The sequence below is a fragment of the Cydia strobilella genome, chromosome 7 (assembly GCF_947568885.1).
Source record: "Cydia strobilella chromosome 7, ilCydStro3.1, whole genome shotgun sequence".
NCBI lineage: Eukaryota > Metazoa > Arthropoda > Insecta > Lepidoptera > Tortricidae > Cydia > Cydia strobilella.
In genome coordinates this window covers 1,440,226-1,449,907 of record NC_086047.1, presented here as the reverse complement: position 1 = coordinate 1,449,907, position 9,682 = coordinate 1,440,226, and the positions used below count along the sequence as shown (strand labels likewise).

The 9,682-nt window shown below is 39.7% G+C and overlaps 1 protein-coding gene across 3 annotated transcripts; it reads right to left on the bottom strand.

Moving 5' to 3' along the window:
• Positions 1-1,092: 1,092 nt before the first annotated feature.
• LOC134742887 (uncharacterized) lies at positions 1,093-9,490 on the bottom strand. Of its 3 annotated transcripts, none has more exons than XM_063676074.1 (7): positions 9,333-9,490; positions 5,429-5,633; positions 4,497-4,561; positions 3,757-3,948; positions 3,055-3,274; positions 2,441-2,572; positions 1,093-2,229 (listed from the first exon to the last, which is right to left on the bottom strand). In XM_063676074.1, exons 1-7 carry the CDS (start codon positions 9,380-9,382, stop codon positions 1,255-1,257), a joined length of 1,839 nt encoding a protein of 612 aa, XP_063532144.1. In that variant the 5' UTR covers positions 9,383-9,490; the 3' UTR covers positions 1,093-1,254. The 3 variants fall into 3 exon arrangements, with proteins under 3 accessions (XP_063532144.1, XP_063532145.1, XP_063532146.1); XM_063676075.1 differs by having other exon boundaries at positions 5,429-5,628; positions 9,333-9,387; XM_063676076.1 differs by lacking the exons at positions 5,429-5,633; positions 9,333-9,490 and adding an exon at positions 5,254-5,334 and having other exon boundaries at positions 1,094-2,229; positions 4,497-4,558.
• Between the last annotated feature and the right edge of the window lie 192 nt (positions 9,491-9,682).

The following is a 9,682-nucleotide window of genomic DNA, read 5'->3' as shown; positions in this document are numbered from 1 at the left end:
CTTTAGTTGATACAAAGAGGATATAATAGGATAGAGCGGAACTGTCATAGTAAATTTTGTAACCGCAGTAAATTCACTGCCATCTATCGACACACTTTAAAACTAAAAATGAAGATTTATAAAAATACGATAAAATGTATTAAAATATGGATAAATGATTTTTTTATTTGCATTAATTATTTTTTTGATTTTGACCCATGTTCTTTCACTGATATGCGTTCATCATCATCATCATCATCATCATCATGTCAGCCGATAGACGTCCACTGCTGGACATAGGTCTCCCCCAAGGCTCGCCACTCCGACCGATCCTGTGCCGCTCGCAACCACCGAATTCCCGCGACCTTCACCAGGTCGTCGCTCCATCTTGTTGGAGGACTACCGTTATCCGTTACCGATATGCGTTAATAAATAACAAACAATTGTTAAATAACAATCGAAACCGTCAACGAGAGTAGGCCAAAGGTAGTGGCGCCATCTAATCGAGAACCAAATTTTCGTTATTTTCGAGGCACGTTTTTTCCTTAGACTGTATCCATCTATTACGGAGTTAAATCTATCTTTGGTTGATATAAAGCATGACTCAAAAGGACTAAAGTCGTAAAATTGGTACGAATTCTGGATTTGCGACTTAACGAGACTCATTTGACAACACAACTCGTCGTGAAAATGATTGTTAAAAGTTTGTTTTTAGAGAAGATTCAAGTCGCAGTGGCCCAAAGGCTATTACGAGTAAAAATTTCAATGAATTAGAGTTTTGAACATAAGACAATTCTGTTTTTTTATTCCGTAGACTAAAATGACATTTCATGTGGTACTAAGAAATGTCATGTCTTACGTATGTACGTACAGTTGAGTCGTAGACTTTAACAAAACACGGTTTTTAATCAAGTGTTTTAGGCATATTTAGTTCCATTTTAAACTGGCCATGGGAAACTTGATAACATTGCTTATTTAGTTTCCATGTTAATTTCTAAGGTATCCAGAAAATACCCAGTAAAAGCTCATTTAACATTCAAGGGCATTTGCCACCCCTACTGCGGAAGTCGAGCAATATAAACGGCCTTTGTATATTGATATTTGTTTCCTTACTCCAACTTGTTGATTTAATTATTATGTCAACAAACTTTATAATCAAAATGGTCTATTGAACAACATAATTGATCTGTTTACACCCGGTAACTTGGTTACAAAGTGTAATAAGCAACCAGCCTCCTGTATCGAAATAATTGCAACAAAATTATTGCTTCTATATCATTTTTTCCCTAGTAAATCATTTAACAAATCTTGATTGCTCAGACTAGAGTCGCCAAAGACATTGGTCCGTGATTCAACCCTCGAGCTCCTTCGTCCAGACACTGACCTCTTCCTGGCAACCGGCATACCTTCAGCAGAAAAAACCTGGTCTGATATCATATTGAAATTATTATTTAACTCTGACAGAGCTTCAGAGGGTATTTCGCCTTGCGCATTGACTAATTCATTGATTTTGTCGACAGCTTGCAAATGCTCAACTATCGTTTCGTTATTAAATCTCGACTGGGTGTATTCTTTCATGTGTTTGTCTATAACTTTGCTGCTTTTTTCTATGTCATGGATGATGTCTTTGCAATATGTCTCAATAGGCTTGCCAGACAATTTTCGTTCAGTCTTGGTTTTATCCATGTTTGTTCTAGTTGCTGGCACGGGATTAGAAACTTCCACTGCTTTAAATTCTTCGCTGATAATCGTCGTATTTTCTTCAATGGTAACATCGTCGTAAAACGAAACATTGGAATGTCTCCTTCCTCTCGACTTGGGTCTTTCATCATCGCCTTCACTTAGTTGTTCCTCTATTGATTCATCAGTAGATCTCCTCCTCAGAGCACTAGAATTTCTGGATAAAGAATCATCATTTTTAATTTTGTTGATTAAATCTGCTTTCATAGCATCTAATTTCTTTTGAACTTCATCAGGCGAGGCGTTTTTGAAGTCGCGTTGTTCGTCAAAGATGGCCAGGTCAGCCATTCCGTCTTGTACGGTTTTGGCTATTTCTATTATGTCGTCGGATCCCTTGGAGCTTTTCCTGGTGTTGTTGGAGGTAGACCGAGTGCTGTTGCTGAGACGACTGCGAGCCGCGTATCGGAAGCGGGGCTCGGCGGACGAGCTGGTTTCCTCGTCGTGGGACAAGGCACTGCTAAGACTGCGGGAGTTTTCGCACATTTTTGCTAGCATGTTGTTCTGGTCCCCCTGTAATAAATATCAATTAATAAATCTACAGCTTCCAACAAATGCCATCCGCAGGTTAAGAAAACCTCTCAAAGTCTTCAACATCGAGGTTAAGTTAGCCCAGATTGGTTACAATATTGGCGGTGGTTCTACTTTTTAGGAGAATAACGTATTATTTTACTAATTCCATATAATTACTAAGGTAACATATTCGCTCAGCTAATATACTCACACTGCCCTTGTCATCATCACGGATATCGTGGCTGCGCGTGTATTTACGTGGCTGTTGCTGAGCTGGAATATACTTCACTGGTGACTTCACACCTCTGCCCTGCCGCGTCGTGTAGATCATTTTTTCTTTCATCTAAACAGATATTAGAACAATTTAACAATAGATCCGGGACACCGATATGATAGCAAAGCCCGTGGCAAATGCATATAATTGAAATGTACCGTAAAACGTATCCGTGCCTACTTCGCTCCCCAATAGGTAATTGTCACTTCTGGATGAGATTGGCTCAGGACCGGGATAAGTGGCGTACTCGAAGAAAGGAGTATGCTGCTCAGCAGTGGGCGATAAAAGGCTGATATAATGATGATGATGATGATGGGTAATTGTGGTCCAACAGTTTTTTTTATACATACAGAAAAACTATAATTATCACAACCTCATTTAAGTGTGTCAACATGATAGTAGTGATAGTCTTCTTAAAATCGACATTTAGGTATATATAAATTGTGGAGTAAAATAGGCACATTTTACTGTACGTGTCTAATGGACTGCGTCTATTCTAAATTATCATCATAAACATCTATAGTCTAATTAGTATTATTAGTTGATCATACTTCAATAATAGTGGACAGTTTATCAGCATTATTAATAGCCAAGTCTAGGTCATGTCGCGTGTCCTTATGCTTGTTGATCTCAGCTTGCAAATGGTGCTTAAAATTCTTGGCTTCGAGCGCGAGTCGGCGCTGCAGAGTGCTTATAGTTTCGTTCTGCTGCTGAACCTTTAGCTGAAGGTCTGACATTTGGGATTGTAGCTTCTCTCGCTCGAGGAGGTTTCTGAAAGAAATATTATTTCGTCTTATGTCAATACAGTTTTATTTTAAAAGTCTGCGAACAGAATAGATCGTTTGAAGAAAAAAAGTCGGTGACATAGCAGTAGGTGTATAAAGAGCTTATTTTTCCATAGATCTGACTACAAATGTGCAAGATGCGGAAAGTTTCCAAAAAGTTTTCGAAAATTTCAGGAAAATATCACAGGAAACAAAATAAACTTACATTTTGGAAATAGAAACTCGATTCCCATACTAAAATAAAATAGAAGTTTACGAAATATTACCATGTGGAAATTTCGCGATCCTGGAAAGTTTCCGCCGGCACATAATTAAGCGGATCTAACCTGTCTTTACTCAACTCCAGCAGATGCCGGTGCTCGTCCCTGAGCTGCTGCGGCTGTATGTCGCGCTCCTTCAGCTTCGTCAAAGTCTCTTTCATTTGCTGGATCCTTATCTCCTCGGTGTGAGAGTTGAGTTTGATCTAACCTGTCTTTACTCAATTCCAGCAGGTGCTGGTGCTCGTCCCTGAGCTGCTGCAGCTGCATGTCGCGCTCCTTCAGCTTCGTCAAAGTCTCTTTCATCTGCTGCTTCAGCTGCTTGTACTTTAACTGCTGGATCCTTATCTCCTCGGTGTGAGAATTGAGCACTTGCGGCAGCTCAGCGTTTGAGTTCTCGTATCTGGTAATTTAAGATTATTACTTATTGTCTCTTTATTCAATGTTTAGCTGAAAAGATATATCATGATTGCTTCGAAAGAGCATGGTAAAGGTTCAGAGCCAATAAAAAAAAAGTACTCAGAAAAAACATTTTTTTCACAATGTCCAAGTACAACTTACTCTACACGGTAACTAAAGAGATATTGTCATGTCACTAGTGTCACTTTAATCTTATCGTTATCGTCAATGTGAACGACTGATACTGAATGCTCCTATTTATTGATGATTTATTTGAATTAATTTAACTTTTAATTATTTTTTTTATGCTCATCTAATTACCATATTATAGGTAGAACATTCCTGAGAAGGAACTACTCGGTATCGCGGTTAATGTCCAGAGAGTAGAGACACGTTGTAGATAGTGACCAAAGTGACCAAAATATACCTATCGAAACAGATTCGTATATCTATGGTAACAAAAGGTGTGTTGTTACGATATTTGGCTACTTTAACCGTCACCATTTATTTGCTGCTAACTGTACATAATAAGTAAGTATGACGATAACTAACCTTTGCAACGCTGTCTCTTGTTTTTTCTGCATAGCCCGCAGTACCCGATTTTCATTACTCAGCTCCTGCGTAACATTACATTTTCATTATTAATAAAATTTATCTAAACTCTGAGTCAAAATCCTGTTACCCCCCTTTTCCAGGCCGCACCAATTTACAAGGTTCTCCAAAAAAATCTAAATATTTTCCAATTAATCCAGCTTTGATGTTTTATTTGAAGACAAATAACATATTTCCGAAAATGCAATTTAATTTCCTTAAATCGGAATGTGAAATGAAATTCTATTGGCGTGCCCGGAAAAGGGTCAATGGCAGAATTTAAAAAATCCGTTCTCTTTACAAGGCTCAACCTCAACCAGATTAATTCTGAAGTTCCATAAAGAAACGGTCCGAATTCAGGCCAACACATTTGGTCACGAAAACTTCGAAAAAACTCACAAGTAATAAAGGAAATTAATATCAATTTCGCAATTTTTTAAACTTTCCTTACCTATCTACTTAATACAAAATAATAAATCAGTGGTTAGGTCTTGTTTTCTTTCACTTCGTCTACAAGTTCAACTATTCATAGAAGAATTATATTAATAATGGGGACAATCTTGGAGGCCAATTCTAGCTTACATCTAGCTTCACTCGCTGCGTCATAGCTGACAGCACACGTTGGATGATAAAAAGATTCGGCTTCAGTGATTGTCTGGACATATCCCCAGCTAGAAGGCTCATTTGTCGATCAATGCGTATGTAAAATATATCAAACTGCCTGCCAGTTGTACTGGGCGTCAGCTAATTATTGATTCTGTACCTGCTTCACCCGGTGCGTCCTAGCTGACAGCACACGATTCGGCTGCAATAATTGGATGTAGACATGTCGCCGGTGAGAGGCTTCAATTATCGGCCAGTGGGCAAAACATTGGATCAAGGGATCAAGTCACCTGCAAGTGGTACTGGGCGTCAGCTAACTGATTCTGTAGCTGTTTCACTCGGTGCGTCTTAGCTGACAGCACACGTTGGGTAACGGAACGGTCCGGCTTCAGCGATTGGCTGGACATGTCGACGGCGAGAGGGTTCATGCGCTTACGCTTCGTCAGCAAGTTTAGACGAGAGCTGCTGCTGTATACGGTCGCTGCAGACTCTTTTCTGTAATCAATATAAGGTATTATTAAATATAATCTACTGCACTGTACTGTATAATATACTGCATACCAGCCAAGCATACATGTAATAATCATCCAATTTTAAAGCGCTTCACACACCTTACTTAATTCAGTAACAACTAACGACAGGGACGCAGCTATGTGTTAGACAAGGTACAGATATCTGCATCTCACTTTCCGTATTACTGCGCGTCCCTGGGCTATAACCGCGAAAATCAAAGTTCGCAAATTTCGGGCATCTTTCCCTGTCACTCTAATTACGCCTTCATTGGAGTAGAAGAGAAAGTTCTTCGCAATTTGCGACTTTCGATGATACGCCTCCAAGTTCGTATCAAAATAAGATGTTAAATCTGAACAAGTTGTTAAATCTGAATCTAGGTGCTAGCCGAAATCAAAAGTTCAAGACCAATTCAACTGAACAGAAATTCTAACCACGTATTCGTATAGGATTTCTATAAATTGATAACATGATAACCGATAATGAGGCTTTCGCGAGTGCAGCTCAACAATCGGTATTAGAAATGGTCACATCACTATTGCGCGGCAAAGACTGACAGGATGAGCATCGCCGCAATCGGCGTCTAGTGGTTTCCCAAGTTATGTCTGTTTTTATTGTATTATATAAATCCAATCCAATCTTTTTTTCTGAACTAGAGGAGGGTAAGCGGAAACCTGGCGGACAACTCCTCCGATACAAAGATGTTCAGAAACGAAACATGAAAAGATGCAACATCGGGCAGTGGGAAGGTTTGGCAGCACAGCGTCCTGAGTGGCGCAGGCTGGTGCAGGACAAAGTCCGCGATTTCGAGGAGCAACGCATAGTTGACCTCGATGCTAAACGCGACGAGCTGAAAGCACGCCAGCCTGCTTCCATTCATTACCATTATATGGCTGGTGTTCTCACGTGCTCTCAATGTGCACGGGGGTTCGCCTCGAAGATCGGCTACATCAGCCATATTCGGGCGCACGAGCGCCGTGCTAACTGTAACAGTTAGCTCCTAGTTACTAGGAGTCGAAGTGGTCGCCATGGTCGAAATCGGCCGGAAGGATCATCATCATATAAATCCATTATTTGATCATGATTGGTGCATTAATCTAACAAAATATATATAATACCTACTACTATGAGTTTTGAACACGTTTTAAACAAAGTGTGAAAGGAAGCGTCTCCTACCCCTAAATAGATATAATACCTACTCGACATACTTGTAGGGGTATTTCAAAAGTCCCATTGACTTCTTTACAAATATGGTTACAAAGGAGTTCGGTAAGTCGGCATGAAAACCAAGAGGAAACGGAAGTCGATGTCCTTCAAACTCGCTTAAATCCCCGCAGTTGTGAAGGAAAGGGATTTGAGATATTTACGTGTTATACAACAAACTTCAACGTAGCGTGTATAAGTAGGTACAGGTTGGCTCAAAAATACGTTGATTTTTTTGAAATAATTTTCTTACGCAAATTATTATAATTAAGAAGGCATACTTAAGTAAGAATTTTTGTCAACTATTTTAGGGCATCCTGTATGTAATCTTAAGGAGGCACTTAATGTACGCTTCCCACCAACCGGCTGGAGTCTGGCCGCGCCGGAGCGCATTTTCAATGTCTATACATTATGTATGGCAGAAGCGAAGGAGCCCTTCCGGAGCCGTCAGCGTCCGCGAGGAGCCGACCGGCTTGCTTTTTTTCTTTTTTTATACCAGCATGACGGTGGCAAAGAAGCGTGCGGCTCAAATTTTAAGGTCACACAGAGATTTAGGTTTGCGCCTTTATTGTGAGCAAAGCCAAAGTTCCTTTAACAGCTTTAAAATGGAAGCCTCGTTATAATTGGATTACCTATATAATGCATAACGGCGGGGTTTCGTTCTAAGTCATACATTAAGCAGAGCTGTTAACATCGTCAAAAATAAAGGTGAATTATGTTATTTATGTGTGACCCGTTTATTTATACAAAACAGTGGCAAACCAATTTGTGGTATTTTCTATGAAAAGGGACCTTATTGTCGATGGCGCTTACACCATTATATACCATGCTCCGATATAAACACATTTCCGCGCGACGCTGTGCGGCGTAAGCGCCATCGACAGTAAGGTCCCTTTTCATAGAAAATGCCCCAATTTTATCAAATAATAAGTATCGACACATAAAGAGCCTACCTACCCTTATTAGTATTCCGAGTGCTGATCATGTCTGCCGGTCCTCTAACCAACTCAATATAAAGAACATTAAAACCAGCATAAACTGACCTTAAAATTCGATACAAATATTAACAACCGAAGACCACGTTTATAATGAGTTTTAGTTCAAGAAGTGGTTGTAATAACGCCGCGTCGGCAACTTTCTAACTCGATCTCACTTTAGTTGATAGCCTTTCCATAATTATTGGAAAATTATAAGGAGATGACATTAATTTAAAAACTTGCTAAGCTAGCAAATTGTTGACAGGTCAACTTTCCAAAAATATATTTTCATAACACTTGCGCAATAAGCGTGTTATTTCACGCAAGTGCAGCGAGAGGTAAAGTCCATTTTACTCCCACGGGGGTTATAGCTTTTTTTATTGTCACTTGTTCATACGAACCAAGTAGGTAGGTACTAAGTGAAAAACGTATTGAAAGTAAGTAAATATTTCATTTGATTAATTTAATAGCATCAGTGAATCATATTAGCTCATCGTGGAAGACAAGGGGAGAGGCCTTTGCCCAGCAGTGGGACACCATAATAGACTAGTAAAAAAAAAACAGTTTTCAAATTGCGGGCATCTTTCTCTGTCACTCTAATTACGCCTTCATTGGAGTAAAAGAGAAAGATCCTGGCAATTTGCGTATTTCGATTTTCGCGGTACCCTCTGTCGTCAGTTATTGAACTATGTAAGGTGTGTAAAGTGCTTAATCCAGAGACCAATCGCACACCACTCTAACTCGGCTCAAACATAATTTATATTCATAAAACTTTACGTTAACCAAACCAGGAAGTTCACGAGAATATGATCCACTCACGATCCACTTTATACCTAGCGATTAGAGTCTTATATGCTCATCGCCGCCCTACGTTACGTATGTTCCACTGCTGAATACAGTGGAGCCTCCTATCGTTGTAAAGTCAAGGTCTATATTTCTATATTATCGATGAGGATTCATCATCATCTTCCTCGCGTTATCCCGGCATTTTGCCTCGGCTCATGGGAGCCTGATGGGGTCTGCTTGACAACTACTATAGATGAGGATTAATGCCCAAAAATATCTACTTCTAACATTAACATAATATCTAAGGACCTTACGGGCAATAAAAATGGGGCCAGTACAACGGTGTCACTCACGAATTCGAGCCAATCGTGCAGGTAGATAGGAATCAGAGGAGCTAGAACACTAATGCTCAACTCATAATAGTACGAGCGGAAAAAAAAATATCCCGAAATTGTCTGAAACACTTTGAAGACCGATATCCACGGTGGACCAACACTGGTTCGTCTCGTCTACGGGAAGCTATTTGGTGGAACGAGATCGCAATATCGCTTGCTCCCTTCCGTATAACTGCTTCCTGTAGATTGGCCCAACGTGGATTCAGTGACATGGTTGACTGCCCAGATAATATTCTACCCGTACTATTCAATCAAGCGTTACAGTGTGAACACAACATTCTATCCAATGTATCCAACTGACCTTTATACAATTAGTCACCAACCTTTGAAATTCTTTCCTCTTATCTTCAGGTATCAGACTTAAGCTGGACATAGCTTTCACTCCATTTTCAACACATTGTGTAAAAAATGCTCAATATGAGCTTGTTTTGAAAAAAATGTAATTGAAGTAGTGTTGTGTACCCGTCGCCAAGGAAACCGATAACTGTCATAATCAATAGGATTTGAAACATTGTAATCGAACAGTCGAACAGCCTTGGCGAATTTTGACAATACATGGACAATACCTATGCGGTATAGACTGCGGTACTCTTTGTAGGTACCACGTAGGTCTTATTTTATATATTAGATAGGCATCGATTAGATAGGTAACAAGCTAATAAGATTAAAGTAG

Coding starts and splice junctions, on each gene's coding strand:
- LOC134742887 (XM_063676074.1), bottom strand. CDS start 9,382: ATGTCCAGCTTAAGTCTGATACCTGAAGATAAGAGGAAAGAATTTCAA. Junction 3,275..3,756: donor CTGGAATTGAGTAAAGACAG/GTTAGATCAAAC, acceptor TATTTCTTTCAG/AAACCTCCTCGAGCGAGAGA. Junction 2,573..3,054: donor AACTGTCCACTATTATTGAA/GTATGATCAACT, acceptor ATATCTGTTTAG/ATGAAAGAAAAAATGATCTA.